The sequence below is a fragment of the Anopheles arabiensis genome, chromosome 3, assembly GCF_016920715.1.
Source record: "Anopheles arabiensis isolate DONGOLA chromosome 3, AaraD3, whole genome shotgun sequence".
Lineage (NCBI taxonomy): Eukaryota > Metazoa > Arthropoda > Insecta > Diptera > Culicidae > Anopheles > Anopheles arabiensis.
Window position 1 is genome coordinate 45,643,170 of NC_053518.1, and position 19,970 is coordinate 45,663,139.

At 46.1% G+C, this 19,970-nt stretch overlaps 1 protein-coding gene across 1 annotated transcript; it reads right to left on the reverse strand.

The window, feature by feature from the left end:
- Window positions 1–1,379: 1,379 nt before the first annotated feature.
- Window positions 1,380–17,817, reverse strand: LOC120902443. The gene is made up of 2 exons (XM_040311179.1): window positions 16,730–17,817; window positions 1,380–4,131 (listed from the first exon to the last, which is right to left on the reverse strand). The coding sequence occupies exons 1-2, from the start codon at window positions 16,809–16,811 to the stop codon at window positions 2,915–2,917; spliced, it is 1,299 nt and encodes a 432-aa protein (XP_040167113.1). The 5' UTR covers window positions 16,812–17,817; the 3' UTR covers window positions 1,380–2,914.
- Between the last annotated feature and the right edge of the window lie 2,153 nt (window positions 17,818–19,970).

The window sequence follows — 19,970 nt, forward strand, 5'->3', positions numbered from 1 at the left end:
TTAAAAATCTTTTTTTTTTCTTTAAACATATTCCAGCAGGTTCTTATGCACCTGTTTGGTGCACTTGCACTCAGCCCAGTGCATCTGTACGCTACATTCACGTACATACGCACTCACCGAGCACAGTGCGAAGCAGTCCAAATGCACGAAACAACGACACGAACATGAGATAACACACAAGTGTTTCACTTCCAGCACATGCTTGCCCAGGGGCTCATTCGCTTTGCTTATCGAACCCCTTAGGGTTTAGTGTTTCTTCTCTTCAAGCTGTCCAAAATCGACACTTGGCGAGCTGCAACTTATCACACCTGTGCGCGATATCCGTTCATTCCCTCAAGCAACTGGTTCGCGATGCTTGTCGATGTTTTGCTTTTCTTACAATGCGCCGCCAACCCCGCTACTGTCCCCGTTCCCACAAACTAGACGATGTGATAAGGCAATGATGATCAAAGGCTCATCGTGTCGGTTCCAGATGAATTGACGGAGTGGGAACGACACTCCATTTCACTCGACTTCCACCTGTCCAGCAGTACACTGTGTTAAAATTAGTGGTGTGTTTAGCTTGCCCAAAAACATCCAATGCCAAATGGACAAAATATTACCATATCTTCTTTGTTTTACTTGAAAAATGCACCCATGTTGCTCCATTTCACCAAAAAAAAACACAAATGTAATGCCACAAGCCATTGGACGAAATCGACCCAATGAGTGAAAAACGTAACAGGTGTTTTCAAAGCCACTCCAAATCACACTTGATAAGGGTGCCCACTGATACGGGACGGCATAGACAACGCCGGCACGCCAGCCCGGCTTATCGCACTCCCGCTCCCCATGCCGCACGGCGCTGCGAATGTGAACATTTGTTGTTTGCAATGTTTACCAATGTCTTTCGTTTGGCTCGTCGAGCCTTCCCCGATAATGCACCTATGCGCGTAAAAGTTTTAAATATTGATCGGCACACCCTGAACCACTCAAGCCATGCTTTCACGGCGGTGAAATGTCTGCAATTTCTGATGGGGCCGAATAACAAAAACAAATTACGAATATGCCAGATCTAGCAATACTTTCGGCGAGCAACAGTCATACCATCAATAACGCATTTGTCGCACCTCACAGCTCTCGACTGTCAGCTTCGTTGACCCGTTTCTTGGAATTGAATGATAAGACTTCACAATTGGGAATCTTCTTGAGCATCTGCAATTATCAATTTTGAACAACTTACAAACGGTACGTGAGATGAGTAGACACTTTGTGCTGATTGATGGGTCTCAGACTTTGAATCAATTCTCTGTCATCATTACACTGCTCGCCACCCTCGTCAATAGCAAACACAAAATCTGGACTTTTTTTTTTTCGTACAAAAATATTTTATTCGTTTTTTTGACACTTTTCTTCTTTTTCTTTTCCAGTGTTTCACAAACTTGTAGTTGTTTCTTAGATCATCATTTCGATTTCACCTCACCTCCGATCACAATATTTGTATATAGTTTAACCTTAACTGTCTAAGGTACTACTTACTTGTAAGTATTACAAAACAATATGCTTATACGTATTCTTATCTAACGAGTGTCGCTTAGTAACCATGTTGATACCTTTTGAACCGATGCTTGTGTGTTTCTAAAACGTACGCAAATATATTCCTATATACATGTACAAATCAGGTAGTCTTGCCTTGCTTTCCATTTTTCTTGTTTTATTTTTGTTGCTCTCCTCCAACTAAGCGCAAACCTGCTGGCCGAGCCCTTGGCTCACACAACACCACCCATGACTGACTCACAGCAGATCATCTTTCACAGTAGAAGACCCACGTACGACTTAATATGACTGTGCTTATGAGTAGAGGAAATGCCAAATGGCAAACACAAAACCACCAATGTTTTGGGTGAGACTTTTCGCAACCAAAACTTTCTCCCCCGGCCCCTTCTTAAATGGAGCAACGAGACCGAGGTGCTGCACCTTCAACCGCTAACGCTGATAATAATGACTGAGACGCTAAACGGGGCGTTTCTGGACTACTTTATTTTCGGTCACGGCGCTAAGCTAACATAAAATATGACACTGCACTGTGCTTGTACGTTCAGTCTGCCGACTTAAACCCCGCGTCAACGATGGGGTCAGCACTCCTAGGAACGGGGTTCCGGGGGCGGCTGGTGTTTGTAAGCCTTTCCTTTCTATGCTTTGCAGCTTCTCTACAACTGCTCCCTCCAAGGAACACTGGTGTGCCCTAACATTATAACAACCTTTTTCTCACTTTCGCGTTGCTACATTTTATGGCACTTGTACGTTTGGCCGCCATCCGAATACTGCAGGATGTGCGTGGTTTGGTTTCGATAGCTTTTTTGTTAATTTTTCTTTTTGCAAGACATGTACCACCGTTCCCTTGTACTGCTGCCTGCGCTAACCTTCTTCCCTTTCCCTGCGTTTGTTTATTGTCATTAGTAATGTTTAAGTAAAACTGTGGCACCTTTTCTTACGAAACAGCGTATTTGAGTTTCCAAGACTACATTTGTACTTCGTTATTTAGTTTTCCGCACGCCTCGATACACAAGTTGATGATTTTTTACAGCAAAGAAAAATGATTCTCAATGGCTTCAAAGGGGAAAAATTGTATAATAAATATGGCGGGAGCTAACATTTAAGTTCAATACACTGAGAAGGAGAACGTAAAATCTTAATAGCGCCATCTATGCTAAAGCGAAATTGACGATCTTTATCCAACCTGAGAGTTTGACCCACATCGAGAGGAGCGCCGATTGCACCGCAAATGCGCACAAGTAATCCTAACGCACACCGATGCCGTTGCTGCATATTAGGTGCCTTCCTTCAGTCAGCAACAACGGACGACGACTAATCTAATGCTTTGCACTAGATAAATCACACCTCGCCATCGATCCAACAGCCGAACCGACCTCACTCATTCGTCCTTTTTCTTCCTTATCTTACCCTCCGTTTGAATCGTTTTAGTCACCATCTCCACACACTCAGCGATCGACGGTTCGGAACCGTCCTCGCTGTAATCCTCCCCAGCCATCCGGCTCAGCGTCAGTATGTAGGAGCAGGCGATGCGCAGGATCGACAGCTTGGACAGCTTCTGGGCATTGGAGTAGGCTGGGATGGCTCGCCGCAGCTTCTCGTACGCGGCGGAAATCGTGTGCACGCGGGTTCGCTCTCGCGCATTCGCTTCGATTCGCCTTTCGCGCGTCATGTTTTTGTAGTTGCGCGTTTGCGAAATGGCTCCACCCGAGCCGGACGAGGATTTGCCACCGTGTCCGCCGGAAGCAACCGTTGACTCGTGATCCGTGGTCGAATCGTTCGTGCCGTCGAGGGACGGTGGAGCACGGGGCTGCACGAACAGCGGTCCCGAGGATGCGTGACTATGGTGAAGGTGTGCATGTTGCTCCTGCAGCTCCTTCCAGTCGGGCGTGCGCTGCGGCGAACGAGAGGCAGAACGTGGGCTCGGTCGGGAGGATTGATTCTTGGCGACGTTCGAGGAGGAGGTTGATGAAGAGGAGGAGGCTGAGCTCTTCTTAGCCACCAGGGCCAGTGGTTGCAGCTGCTCGAGCGGCTTGATGCTGACTGCACGGTGTAGTGTCGTGACAGCCGGATGACGTACGAGCAGATCGGCCGGATTGGGAAACGGAGATGCAAACGGCACAGGATGTGAAATTGACCCACCCTCCAGTGTCATCGCGGAGGGAGCCCACGGACGAAATGGGCTGCTTGCGGTGCGGCATGAAGGAGCCGGTGAGCTTGTATCCAGCTCATCCCGATCTTGCGGATACTGATGATGATGAGAGCGATGATGCTGCTCTCGTTGGAGCTCTTCTACGTGCTTCCGTTCGTCACCGAAACGGATCCGTTTTTTGAGTGGTGCTAATAGCTCGGTCTCAGCCACTACGCGCAACGGTTCCGTGCTTTTGCGCTTGTTCTTTACCAATGAGGAGGCCTGTGCCGTTACGACAACGCCGGTGCTTGACAGTTTTGCTTCCGGTACCGAATCTTCGGAGCTGTTTTCGGGGCTAATTAAACCATCGCGTGAGCTCTGATCGAGCGACTTCAGGTCGTCCTCGTGTTCCGAACTGCCCGAGTTGAATCCAGAGTCTCTCTCCAATGATGCAGACATGGCAGCTCCTGGGGGGGAAATGAAAAGAAGCAAAGAGAAAGGATTATTTAGATGCTATGTTTTAACCAATACATTCATAATGCTTCATGACAGTTGGAAATGGTATGCAAGAAATATTTAACATTGCGCTCAATCCAGCAAAATCTTGCACAGGTGCGTTTGATAGGTTGGCTCGCGTGAACATCAACACAATGGTAATCCAAACAAACTTCCAAACAGTGTTTATATCCAGCACAGGTGAGCTTAAGTGCGATAAAAATAGCGTCCGTGGCTAGACCGGAAGAACGCCATTTACCGATTCAAGTTACCTTAACAATCAGATCAACTCTATCCGATGCAAAAAGACACAAGATTCAAAGTGTTTTCATGCCATGTTTATTGACAGCTTAATACAGTGAATGCGAATGGGTCAGGTTGTGTTGTGGCCAGCAGATTTAAACCATTAGGAATGCATCGAGTCGGGCAAAAAAAAATGAAACCATGTTTTCTTATCGATGGAGCTAAAAAGGAAGATTTAAAGTTTTCCCATTCAACACACACTCAAGATTCATAGATTATGTCCAGGAGCTAATGATGGGTAAAATATGGAATGATCTACCTTTGTTTCTACCATTTCAGCTCATTTGGCGTTCAGCACACTTTCAGCCAAACCGAAAACGTGCTAAAATTAATTGCACTGATGACACTGATTTTATTTTCGCACACAAATATAGGAACAGTTTATAACTTCAAAAAACCCCGTAGCCAATTTAAATGATTAAGCACGGTAGTGGAAGCAACGTCTAAAACAAAAATGTAAGATTAAAGCATCTCCGGCAGCGCGATCGGGTCCCCGAATCCGAGGCGGATCTAATGCGCCTGCCCTGCCGAGTGTGTTAAGCGCCGATGCGCAAGCAATGCGGCATCGCACCATCATTGGCGCTTCCATCTCTAATTAGTCTTTTAAGTCGACGGCGACAGCGCGTCGTCGTCTGTGGTCAAGCTGTGTGTGCAGGTTTGCATGTCCCCCGCGGAAGGAGGGCAACGCTAGCAGCTTCTAAGTATAATTTATGTTTGTTTATGTTTTCTTTATAGCCGGCCACCAGACGCCACCCGTCCGGCCCCTGTCCGAACGCTCCCCAGAAGGAATATTGTTTTAAGCGGCACAGCTGTCAATGGAGCTAGAAATTGTCATTCGCACCAAAGCGCCATAAAAGACACAGCTTGAACGCTCGAAGATATCGTTCACGGTGGCGACACACGCACAGCGCGCACACACAATCGTCCTCGTCTGCATCACCTTGGCACGGGCGCTAGGAAGTGAGAGCGGAGCTGGGAGCGGAGAGGGTGGCGTCACGCAAATTTATGCAAATGAAACCACCGTCAACAACAATCACAACACAACAGCGATGGCTGCGTCGAGGCACCACGGGGCCATCCGCAAACGATCGAATGGAATGCAGTCTCGTGAAGATCGTTGGCCGGAGATAAGCGAAACCAATCATAACGCACACATACACACACACATACCACAACGCTCCATATGGTTGGTTCAGCGTGTTTTTGGTTGCTTCTCCGAAGGTTTGATGACAAATTCGTTGAACAAACGCAGACACAGACCACTGCCAACCGTGCGTCGATGGCCGAAAGGAACTCTCGTTCGTAATCTTCAGAACCCATCAAGATATCACCAGCTGTGTGTGTTTGTGTGTGTTCATTCATTCTTCGCCCGACCCAACGGCCAACGGTTTGCCCACAACGTTGACGACTTCCCGCAAAGGCCACTTCCTTCCTGTAGGGGTGTCAAAGGGGGCGCTTCGATTGAATTATGTGTAAGTAATTAATTTTCATCAGCAACCACACATCTGATAGTCACGCTGCCGGCCGGCCTGGTCAGCGCCAACACCCCAGAGCACAACTGCACGACGATGAAGTTATTAATAAGACCCTGAGCGAGGTACGCGTTGCAAACGCCAGACACGGCAAGCACTCCCTCCCACCCCGTACACCACCTATGCACCCCATCTCCACTCTCCGGTCCACTGTCCGGGCGCATTGGAACGCGGCAAACGTATCACGATCCAAATTGCAATCTGCGCGTTTGGGTGGACGACGTTTACACGAGTGCATATAAATTACTGCAAGCTTAAGGAACAAACAGTGCCGCTGTCATGTTGCATCGGTGTGCGAGTTTGTGTGTGTTTACGGAGTTGTTGTGTGTGGCCATCGCTATTAACAGCTGGCTGACATACAGCTGCGAATACGCTAGCAAGCCTCCTCGTTCGCACACAATAACCCACAATGCAAGGCGGGGGAAGACACATCATCACGCAGGTAGACACACTTAAGGGAGTAAATCCCTTTTGCGAGGTGCGCGAATAAATTGCATTTTCTTGCCGACTACCCTTTGACACTTGTGCGCCATGTGCAGCAATGGGTCTTGGCGGTAGTGTGTGTTGTAAATTAACTTGTAAATGTTAATTATTATATAAACACCCCGAGTGGGTTCACCTGGCTATTTCTACGCGGTGACCCGAGGTGGAAATAGGAAACTGTCTGATATGTGAGCGATTGCTAGCAATCGTTTGCGCAAACTACGCAAGCCACCAGCTATATTTCAATTACTTTTAGTAGGTTTTTACATTGATTATGCAATTCTGGTTCTTAAAAGAAAGTCATTTTGCTTGAGTTAATTTTACTTTCAATTTACCGTTGTTTGCATTTTTACACTAATACAACATACGGCCAACGGTAGCCCATTGCTCGCGATGCCTGGATGGACAATGTCATCCACATCAGTGTTGGAAATTTTGCAAAATTCACATTGAACCTAATGTGCAGCGACTCTCCAACACATTCCCAACAGCCGATCGTTGCCTTTTCGCCTACCTATCTTCATGGAAGCCAACGTCCTCGCTGAGGGATGCCAGTCTGCCAGTGCAGCTCTCCAACGCTCCAGCCGCATCGCCTTTTCCTCCCACGGAGCATCATTTTGCGGCAAAAGTTATTGTTCTATATCGCGCTAAGCGACCGGCGCCAGATTGTGCCAGGATTGTCTCGCTTTTTTCGCATTCTCTTCCTCCAAAAAGCCGGCAGCCAACAACCCACAGCCGCAACTAAAGCGTGCTGGATTACTCCTACCCTTAAGTTGCCTCCCCAAAAGACAATCGAACCATCTGGCGCTGAGCTGGCGTTGCCAGGACGGCCGTGATAGGTGGTGCAGGATGCAGCACACGTTATGCCCATCCTTAAAAGGACCGGAGACGCACGCAGGAACCACCAGCGCAGCGCAAACGTGCCGCAAACGAAACTAGAAGGAAGAACGTGAAACACTATCACAAAACAGGCATCAGCAAAAATGGGAAACTTTGGCGATGTTTCGGGAGCGTCTGGAGCGCGTCTGAACTTGAAAACTTGGCTGTAATGCTGCTAGTCGCCCACTTTAGCCAAACATTCCGCAGTACACCCAGCTGCACCCCCCAATAACCATCATCCAGAATCCTGTCCACTTCCATTTCCTCACCTCTCTCGGTCTCTCGTCCGGCCACGGTGCCTCGGTGTATCGGGTCGGATTTCGGAGTTCATAAATAATCGCCGAATGTTGGTGTCGTCGTGCTACAATGGCTTTCCCGCACGGTCGCAGTACATCCAACCGACCCTGTCCGCGTCGCATCGCACCAAAATCAGTGCAGAGAAACCGACTGCGACTGCACTTATTTTGCATGCAGCTTCAGTCCTCGTCCAAACGTCGCCGTTGTCGTCGAGATAATGATCAACACTTTCGCGTCGGTTGGGGTTGAACCTCGTTCGCTCGACGTTCTGCCGTTCCGTTCTTCTTATTGTGTGCTGCAAACAACAGACACCACGCAAAGATTTGCCCGGCAAAGAGGGAACCGACCAGGATCGAAGGAGGGAGCGAGGGAACGAAATGGAACTCAAAATTTTTGCCACACCAAATCACAAATCAGCACTCGGTTGCGAAAACTGAGCAGAAAATATTTTCACTTTTTCTTGCTTTCGTTTCGCAAACCGAATTGTCCCAGTCTCTCTATCGTAGTCCCCGTAGTCCCTGGCGTTGTGTGGGTATCTGCGCCATAAAAGAAGCATGTATATTTTAATATAAAATTAACGTACCAGACGATGTCACGCGGGAAGCGCTTCGCGAAAGTTGATTGAACGGGAAAAGCAATTTGTGTCGCGTTTTTATGCGATTTTTATGTGGCGCTTCCCCTGGCAACATCCACCATTCATTCAACCCATTACGGGTGCGATAGATCCCTCGGGATGTGATGGAGATTGAAAGGGAGGAAAAAAAAAGCACTATCCAGTAAAAGTCATTCTCGTTTTCAGAATTTCCACCATTCACTATCTATTAATTAGTAAACGACAAGCTGGTCCGCATCATCCGAAGCGGGTTTCGGTAAATCGTGCTTTTGCGTGTGCGTGCTCGTGCTGGAAGGAGAGTAAACCAGCTAGACAAATATCGACCGCGGAACGTCGAAAAAAAGGTGTCTGGGCTTTGCAAGCTTATTTCATTGGGTCCTTCCGGTTCCTAATTAGCTTCCACTCAGTTCGCGTCGTTAGGTATGATACAGTGTTAGGTATGACACAGTGTTCATTCAGTGAAGAGTAGACAGATGGGGAAAAAATCTCCACAAAAGGGTAAAGGTGAATAGCAGTTTGCTGAATAGTTGTGGTTTGGGTGGGCCCCCCATTCTACTTCTACATGAAAAAAGCAATCTGGCTTGTTCTATGCGAGAAGGTTAAAGAAACGTCGCGCAATATGGCATAACTGTGACATAGCTTTCCAAGCGAACCCAACTGATTTCACTAATTTAAACACTGATGCGTGACTTACAACATTCGTAAATCCGCTCCCAATACAGCGAGCTTGGTCATTGCGTTCCAGCAAATAAATATTCAATTGCATGTTTTTACTACTGTTTTGCACACCAGGAGGGCCCTGGTCGAGATCGGGCACGTGTCACGTTATGCAATAGGTGCAGTCGCCGGAGGACGACAAAACCCCCTTCCTTCGGGGGCCAGTACCCCCGGAAGCGCCACAACATCGATCAACACTATCGCGTAACGTGCAACATAACGCACACGTTACGCCGGGCTCATCCTTCCCATTCAACCACGGCCCCGATCGATCTGCATCCAAACGCAGTAGGTCACGTCGTCGCGACCTCGTTCCCGGCCTCCGCCTCAAGTCTCCAGCAATTACGGGTGAAAATTGCATCATGTTAATAAATTGACAGTAATTTATTCCGCACACCTCCCTTTGCACCCCGGCCACCGCTGTCACCGTTTTTGGTGCAAATCGTATCGTTTTTTTCCCCGGTGTGCACCGGTGTGCAATGTGCAATAACGGAATTGGAAATTGGAGTGCCTGAATCGGTACGGCTCAGTTGTTGTGACCGTGCCGGTGCATGTGTGTGGCGTTTGTGTGTCGGGAGACGGAAGGATTAAACAAATGGAGTAGGGTAACCTGCCGCCAAACGATCACACCAGCCACAATACCCTTGCATCGTATTTGTTTTACAATGCAAATTGCGCTCCTAGAATGCCATGTGTGTGTCGGGGGCCTTTCATGCGTTTTGTAAGTCAGTGTTATAATGGCGCTACCGTCGCGTTTCTCATTACTCAATCGATTCTAAACATCTTCCCTGCACTCGATGCATCCCTAATGGTTCAAATCCGCTGGCCACAACACAACCCGACCCATTCGCATTCGCTGTATTAAGCTGTCAATAAAACACGAACCAGGGTTATTGGCATCTTTGCATATTGCTTACCAGAATGTTTTCCCTTTTTTCTCCTATCCGCTTTTAAAGTATTCTGTGGCGCCAGGGTTTAACATCAGTGCGTTGTATTGTTTATTGTTTCATGGTGCGATGCTGTGGAGCTTTTTTACATTGGCTGAGATTGCTAAAGAAGTTCGAGCACGGTCAGGGAAGCCACCGCCATTATGTCAAACAAAACCCGCCAGCTAACCCATGCCCCCCGTGCACTCTACAATGCCAGTGGCAGTAATGTAAACATACAGCGATACTTCTACATCGATCGGTTACCAACCATGGTTGGCATGGCTACTGAATTTGGCTAATCTTGTGCTCTCGAGGCTGTTGGCGCTAAAACACACACACTCTCTCTCTCTCTCTCTCGCTGTATCATTAACACGCACCGCATCGTTGTGCATTTGTGTGCGGCAGCATTATGCTGCCGGTCATCATCCAATGCATCATCATGCAGCCTGCCTGAACCAGCACCAGTAGGCTAAATAAACTGCCAATTTGTTTGCGTATTTATATTTACTTAATCGGCTTCCTGCGTGCCGTTCGCTGTGCGCTGGAGTGCAAGCAAACGCATTTGATGCGAAGATGCAGAGAAAGATGTAAAGTGCGGGAACGCAGTATAGTATCGAACGGGACCCGTCTGGGAGTGAGCACGGCCGGCACGGCTGGAAGAGTCCGGGAAGCGAACAAGGAATGTGGCGACTGGGAAAATAAATTGTAACTTAACGCCCCGTTTCCCGTTTCCAATCGATCCACCCGGTACGTGCACGGGACGCCATATGTTGCTGCAGTAGACGTCGCGTTGCAAGTGCAAGCCGGAAAAAGATTGCCCGCTGACAGGCAACAGGCAGAGGGCCGGCCGGCCGCCAGCAGCAAACGTGTACGCAAACGATTTGTAATGGAAAATGAGTTCGGGGCGGTCGAAGAGGGGTTTCGGTACATCACCACCATTCTCGTTACATTGAACTGTGTTGCACTGACTGGTCGTTCCATTCCGCACGCCCCAGCGCGGATGGTACGCGAACCGGGATCTCGATTGGAAACGTTGCGTCTCGATGGGCTGGCGCCATCTGTGCTGCGGATTCGCATTGCGCTGGGCATTGCGCATCAGCAGAAGCAGCGTTTGTGCACGGAGCGAAACGACGAGCGATGAGGAAACGTTACCAATGCCGAAGATATCCTCCCTAAATCCTATTTCCAGAACCCTGATTACAATTTCGATACGCTGCTCGTGTTGACCCGTTATTTCTCGGAAGATAGCGATACGGACCTCACACCCAGGACACCGCAAAGGATGTGGCACCATAAAGGCATGGCTTTAAGCAGCTTTGTGTGTTCATTTTTTAGACACTCTTCTTTACAGCCGAGATAGCCGAGCCGGCGGGATGCCCTGGCTGTTGTCTTATATTGGTAAGCATCCGCGAAACATTCCTATCCCTTGCCTTATCTACCTTATTGCAGGGTTAATTTAATTTACGAAAACCAAGCCACATTCGTCGAATGGAGATCTATGTGTGCGATTGATTACATTCCGGGAGTAGTTTGCCGAAGAGCAAGACTCACCCAAACCTCTCTCTCACACACATATCTGCACAAACACACAATACCGCAACCGGAGGGCACGAAAACGGTACAGTAAAACCAGAAACACTAACCGCGAATGGATCGTGGCCCCGAAAATGGCCAAGTGACTACACTGCTGATATTTTTTTTGCTTACTTTTCGGTCACCTTTTGCATTCTGTGGATTCTTTTTTTTCGTTTTAGCGACGCATCATCATCGTCCTGCGATGATCTCCCCTGGGGACGGTCGAAACCCGGACCCGGAATATAAACAAGCATCCTTTATACGCATTCGTTCAAGATTCCGCCGAAAACTGCTATCGCTAGTTTTCATCTTCTCGTTTTAGTTCGCGCCGGGGAGAAGATGGTTGGCGCCTCAAAACCGGCACCGTAAAAGGATGCAATTCTGTATACCGTTGGATTGGACGCGGAGCCAACGAAGAAAAAAAGTGTGCTTTAAAAAGGACTTGATACATTGGAGGGCTAGGTATAAACGAAAGAGCGCATCCAGTTCACCGCTAAGGGTAGCTTCGTTCTTTGCGCTTTACCTTCTGTGACTAGCCCTTGACAAAACTCAATGATTGTGTAATTCAAATATATATTCTTGGTGGAATTCGCCTTTCCCACAAAAAAATCATATTTATCGTATGGAATCGTTATTCGATTTTTACTCCTAGCACCATCAGCGCTCTTGACACTAACAGCGCACATGGCCACAATAACACCAGTTCTGTTTAATTTAATACCGACAAATGATGTGGAACAAAGTATTTGCCACATTACATTTCGCTAATGTGCCATATACACAGAGTTGAGGGAATTGTAACATTTACTGAGAAATAAAATAATCATCTCGCTTCGGAAGAGATTTAAGGTTGATCGTAAAAACGTGCTCCGTTTTCGTGCAACCCCCTTTTGAGCCAGAATTGCACAAAAACCGAACCATGATCCCTAATGGAGCCATAAAGTTTTTATTAGCCTCGAAGGTAATCAGTGCACCGTTTGCCCAAGGAACGGCTTCTCCTTACGGGCGACAGTTTTGCTACTTCGATTCCACCATGCGCTAGAGCAAATCGGCAGTAATCCAACCCAATCCCTTTCATGCAGGGCAGGCTAATTAACCCCACCGCGCTGGTAACAGACAACCGGAACGTCTGTGTCGTGCATCACCCCTACGGCGTACCATAAATTATCTCCGCGTATGTAGAAATATACCACCTGCGCATCGCGCTACGGTTTACGCGGTTTTGTTAATAACGCTTCACGCATCTGTCCCGCCGACGGAGAGACTGTTCCTGCCCGCCAGCGATGTGTATGTCGGCGCCTGGCGACAGTCTAACCATAAAATGCACATGTGCACGAATCGAATGGTAAAAATGGAAGAAAAAAACACAAACACATCTTACGCTGTTCATTGCTTCCGTAGCAAAAGACAAGATGAACTAGATGAACATATTTATCATCCATCTTACGACGGTCGGTAGAGCAGTAGGGTAGGTGAATGCGCTCGTGTTGGAGGAATACCATTCATACTGGTAGGACTATCAAAACATTTCCACGAAAGATAGATTGTCCCCTTTCTAGGGGCCATTCACACCCACTCAAGTGACTTCGACGTTCAAAAACATGCCGCTTGCTCGAACAAACGTGGTAATAAAATCTCTCCACTCCCAGCGCTATCTAAGACACCACCGTCTAAATGAAGAACGGGAGGAAATGGAAAGCCCCGAGAAGGGAGAAATATTTTCACCGGAAAATTCAAACAACCCGCGTGGACATTCCGACGTTGTCAAAACTAGACCAGCCGACTAGAGAATCCGCACTTACACCTACGAAGTTTCGTGAACTTGTCCCATCGTGACAGATGGCGTTCCTGAAGGCGATCGATCACGATGGTCCGCTCTTCAGTACCTTCAGTACACGGACCATGCTATCAAGCATGTGATTTAATTCCATCCCGAGTTGCTTACTGCTCAACGGCACCAGGAACGGCGATGAGAAGTTTGTAAACAAAGCAACCAGTGACAAGTTCTCCCGGCTAGTGGCGACATCTTCATAGTAAGCACGGGAAAATAAATCCCTCGTGACCAGATTGCTGTTTGTTAGAATGGGATAGTCTACTGATGACATAATGACAAATTGTAGATGACGATTGATTGTACCCATCCGAATGGTTTAGGTTGGTTTTTTCGCAAGACAAGGACTCGGCCTGGATAGGGTTTTCAGAATAAAACATGACCGGATTTTTTTTATCTGTAGTAGTTCCCTAAGAACCAAACATACCAACTTAAATCATATCACAATCTTTTGGACCAACTTTTGTGATTTGTGATTGATCATCTAACATCGAACTGCGGTATAGGTCAACTGAGAATTAAACGTATTGGGCCGCATTATGGCACACATAACATTTTAAATTTAGTCATGCATGCTCGAAAGTTTGTATACCTAAATAGCTGTAAACATTAACTATAAAAACATAAAACAAACCAGCTTGTGAGTGTGGAATTATGTATCAGCCTTAAATTCTAACGTCGATGACTTTTAATCCCCCAACGACTCTTCAAACCACTACAATATCTAACGTGACGTCACTCATCATATTTAGTAGCATCAGATCCATATTTTAACCGCTTCGGTTTGCTTACAGAAAAGATTGCTTCGAATACGACGATGAAGCGGACAATATGTTCGCATTGTCTGCAGAATTGGCACGACTCATCCATCTCACGTCCAGATGGTGACGGTGGTAACGGACGATACTCCGCCTGTCGTACGCCTTCCACGCAACTGGACGGATTATCGTGTGCGAATCGTTGTCCAGAACGTCCGACCGCGCCCAAGGGTCGCTCTGGGGGGAGAGCACCAGTGAACTCAGCTCAGTGCTCAGGGAAATGTGCAAACAAATGATAAGCGAAGCGTCGTTGTTTGAACATCTGGACGAATCGAGCGGATGAAGCACGTGTGCCTAGAACGCCACTAACGGGATGAACGGGTAGTATGACAAGGGGAGGGTTTTTACGTCTGGGATGATTACATCGACGGCACGGTGGTATGAAACACCCGGCCTATGATGGGATCTGCTGCACACACAGGCCGGTCATTGTGCGATTTACCATTCCAGACCATAATTTCATGGAAACCGAACACCTTGAGATTATTTTTAGCCTTTTTAGTAACTGCATGTCAATAGAGGCGATAGATTTTGTGGAAACAATCTATTGAATTGACTTTTCTTTATGCACAGCTCAGTGAAGTCGCTTTTTTATATTTACGAATCATTGGAGCCTTAAAAATCCGTTTAACTTGATAGCTTTGGGGCGTGAGAAAGTACGGTTTCTAGCTGGGATGCTTTCTGTAACATAACCTTTGCAGCAACAACAAAAAAATGACCGTCCCACCGGGCCATATCATTCATCTCCGATGCGCCATTCCCATCTTTCCGGTTCCAAGGAAGCACAAAAACACAACGAAAAAACATAACCCATAATTTCATTTATAACTCCTAACTGCAACGTTTTGTGTATCAAAAGTCACAAAAACACAAACAGAGTCCTTCTTATTAGCAGATTCATTTTTCGCACTCCTCGCACATCTCACATCTGTGATCGCGGTCTAGATCATAAGATCAGCGGCGAAGGCATCGGGTCTGCAGCGAAAACCTTCGCCCTGGAGAGTAGTCCCCATTTTTCGACCCCAGCACAGCACAGCATTTCGGGACACCTCCCTCCCCACCTATGAGTCTATAATTATACCCTCAAACATCCACCGGATGATACACGTCCACCATGTCTGATGTGTGCCACCCATTCATAAGAATGGCGTTTCTAGTCGTATGGCGAAGGCTGCTGCACCTTCCAAGAATATATCCCTAACCCATTACCCAAGTTGCCAAGATCGTCGATTCTCTTCTTTTAGAACGAGGCGGATCCACAGCACCCATCACCGGTATGGCGGGCGGGATTCTTCTTTCGGATTCACTCAGATTTAAGCAAAATGTGCAAAATATCAATCCCAACATTTAGCATGTGTGTGCGCTTGATGGGATCCGTTCTTGGAAGCTACAAACGAAATCAAATTAATTGCGCTCGCAGTGCAATCGCACACATCCGGTCTGTATATATATATACATGCATATATACAATCTCGAGAATAGGTACAACTTCTTTCTCAAAGAGTGGACGATACGAACATACCTAATTACATGAGATCTATTCAGCTTTCCTAGGCTTCAACCACAATTACCATACATTTCCTTCTGATAAAAGACACTCCCGACGTCACTGCAAAACTAATTACTCTTTGATGTGCGCATCCAGTTTGGTTCGGGTTGGTTTTGGTTTGAAGAAGATTGCGGCTAACACCTTCAGTTTCGAAGATGCCCACCCGTACCTAAGCGCGTGTAGTTCGCTGGATCTAATTAAATGCAACCAACACGTCCACGATCGTGCTGGCGCATGATCATCAAATGTCACACGCTCGCATGTCATCTTGATGAACAGATTTCTGCTCCATCACAGAGGCACGTACCGGTTTTCATCTTGCACCCATAAGCACCCACGGACCGGTGGCTTCCTTTCGTCGCCTTCGTCAATTGTCGGACGAAGCAATCGGCCGTCCAGCTGCAAGCGATTTGCGCGGATTGAGTGATTTATGAGCGAGTGTGCGAGGTGGCGTACACACGCGGCCAGACGCGCTTTCCTGTGCATTCCAATGTACCCTTTCTTGGGCTCCTCCCTTTTCCTCGTGCTCCTTCGCCGTATAATTTCACTGGAGTCGCGAGCGAATGCGGTTCTCCAATTAAAATCCGAGCGCAAAAGGCGCCACTAATAAATGACATAATTACACCGTACAGTTCAGTTCTCTCCGGACAGTAGCTGAACGGCGTCACCACCATCGTTACCGCCTTCGGGGTGGCAATTACCAGCCATTCGGGGCGGGGTGTGTGAATGGAGTGTCCATCGCTCACTTATGTCCCTCATCCAAACACCCTCGCTGATGAGTCGCAGTCGCGATATCGATGCTGCGGAAAACGACGGATGAGATGAGCGAAGCTTGTGGCAGCTGTCGTGAACAGGCGTTTAATTGCTTCCGCTCAATTCAACCAAAGATAAATAAACGCACCCTTTCTCACCGACTCTCACAAAAAACTAGTTGAAGCTGTGTTCTTTGTTTTTAAATTTCTCACTCGGCCACATGATTTAATGCTTTGTTTTATGTATAAAAAGTCATAGAGTTGTTCAAAAACTAGTAATCGTTTAACCTACCTTTCATGAGGATCGCTGACAGCTCAACTGCACTAAGCTTTGGATACATTTTGGCCAATGTGCTCATTGCCTCGGACCACATTTGAACTGTAAAGCAGGATGGCAGCGGGCGTGGGACTGTTCGTTTTTGTTATTACTCCGATTATGTTCACGCACTACAATGTTGCACCGATGCACTTTTCTTGCTGCTGGTTTTTTGTTTTGCAGTTTTCGTCACTATCTTCCAAACACTTTTTGCGGTGCGTTTTTCCCTGTACACTTCCCTTATGTCACAGCACTTGGGCAGGGCGATAGCGTCGATGTTGGTTGCGTTGACGTCGATAGATTTTTCCTTTGCCAGCTATCTGTCGTTGTTTGCTTATCACCTGCTTTATTTTTATCTCTTCTCCCTCTACTTTCGAAGGTTTGCGGTTTATTTTTCTTGCATCACGCATTCACACACAGAGAACAGGTTTCAAACCCTGTGGAACTGATTCTTTACTCCCAATTTCTTCCGGACGTATCAAACGCACCCAGTATAACGTATTTTGCTTACAAATACACTCTCACTCACGAACGTCAAATAACAAACCCATCAACATTCTGTCGACAATGATGATGATTCACACGTTCAATTGGTTAGCTTTTGCTTTTGCCCATAAAAAGGCATCTAAGGTTGTTTTTTACTTCTTCTTTTTGTTATCCGTGGATATCCTTTCACCCGGTTAGTCCGGTTATTAATCCGTTAACTATTCTTAAATTTCGTTCAAATGACTATTTGGCACACACTCTGCATGTAAATCAATCACTCCTACAACTCCTTCGTTTTTTCTCTCGATCCAATAACGATCACCTTTTTAAACACAGATAAAAGGCCAAACTTTTAAGCACACTCCTTCCAGCGTGTTTCAGCGGAACAATTTTTATAATATGTTGGTTTGAGAGTTGAGCTATTGCCTGTATACTTGACGGCCAACACACGATCAGAATGGTTCACTACTGTAGCACAAACGAAACAATCCTAACAAACATTACTGCACGTACGCTCTGTTTTTCGATCTTGTACGACCACGGACGCACCTACGTTTGCTACCGGCCGACACGAAAGCATAAATTGAACTGCAACATCAACAACATTGTGAACGGCCACGAAGCGGCGTTGAGATGCTGCGGGTTATTTCTAGATGCAGGGTTCGCCAGGATAGTTCAAATTACGGTACCGTATGCCTCTATGTAAGTAAATGCAGATATCTCATTTATTTTAAAAAAGGTGTTTGTTCAATTATTAAAAACAATTGTTAAAAAAACATTTGGAAGTTTTTTTTATTATATTAAACCTATTATAATTTTTTTTTTATTATTAAAACACTTTTTTGATATTGCAAAATAGCACGATATTATGACAAATATACAAAATTTTGATAAAGTGTAATCCATTTTTAGAGTATATTACTGCAGTCAATGTATTTTAATGTTCCCCATTAATTAACTATTTTATTAAATATTAATCATCAGTCAAATGTTTTATTATTATTCCATTACTAAATACAATAACAATTCTGTTATATAAACCATTAACAAATAAGAAACAAAAAACTAAAAATACAACACAGATAGTTCGAATGATACACCTACTAACCCTGTAAGAGAGAAATTCCATGCCAACGTTGCTCACAAGAGCATTCGATTCTCTCCACAGAGCCGTAAACTTCTCTCTCACATTGGAGAGTTCAGCTGTACTTGCCGGGTGCATGCGTACCTCCTTAGCTCGCTCTTTCGCACTCTACGCTCGTCTGCACTTGTTACTTTGTTTGTTACTGCTCCTATGCCGGTTCGTCAAACTCTCCCCTTGTCTCGGAGGGCCGGTGCATCTACTCAGGTGCAGAGCGCCAGCCGCATGTAGCAGCGCAAGGGGTGTGAGAGAACATAATTTTTATGCTGTTCGCTTCCTTCCCAGCTACCTCGCCTTAGTGCATGCACAGACGGAATTCGGATCACCATGCGCATCTTGCAGACGACAGTATTTTAGCATACGCCACCATGTGCAACCTAATTTTGCGAATGCTTGAATGGAATATTTCCCGCATTGAGCACATTAATTGAAAACCACGACATCTCGGACATTTCCATTCACACGCATATGTTACAATAAGCGAACCTTCTCAATGATTTGCATTGTTCGTTTGTACAATTAACACCTGCGATCTAAAAATATCATAACGATAAAAATAAGGCTGGAATATGAACTATTTATAGCAACGTGCTGTTGACCAACAAACAGTTTGTATTCTTGCTGTCATTATTTTTGCTATCCTAACGTCACCCTTGTTATCAGGATTGTTACACGATACAAGCTGCATTTGCCGCGTGTGCCCACCAAAATGTAGTCCAAAAATAGTCTAGCCCGCTCAGCAATGTGAATGTTCCAACTAAACAAACAGATAAACATTTCCAAACTGCGTGGATATTCAAAAACTGGAACTTTTCCGTTCTCCGGCTGGCGGATTTGTTAACACCTTCCGGAGACAACTGTCCAACATTGGCACAAAATTTGACCCCCTATCTATTTATTTACGACTCACGCTATCTCGATGGACGGTAAACAAATATCTTTCCTGGCGAGTGTGCCGAAACATGGTCATCATTGTTTGTACACGTTGATAGCGATGTTACGCTTTAGCATAAGAAAAGCTTTGGAAAATTTTAAAAGTTTACATCCGTAATTTTGGAAAGAAAATAGCAATAAGATATTTTGCGATTGGAAACCATTTAACGAGAATATGAAGGTGAGATGTAGGTGTGTTTATGTAGAAAATAACTGAAACCATAAATATCTCCCACTTATCATGACTAAACAAAACTGTGACAGCAATCGACACATTTGCGCCAATTGTTGGCACTATGAGATGACCGGTAACATATTGACAAAATTGCCACCAATGTGTACCGAAGGACTTCTGCAATAACTTTACAATGCATGTGCGTAATGTTCTACGTATGTTTCTCTGCTTAGGTGTATTGAAATCGAACACACAAACTGGTCTGCATGCTTTTATTTACAAGAAACAAATTCTCAACATACTCCCTCCATCCATGTCCTACGTATGGAACTCCTGCCGTCAGTTTACATACAACCCATTTACTAACGGCACACAGCTAAGGAAGCTCATAAACTCTCACCACGCATGGTCACATGTGTTGACCAAACGTTCAAGGAAGCAGGGTAGGCTAAACAGATTCATCTGCAGTATTGCCACGTTTC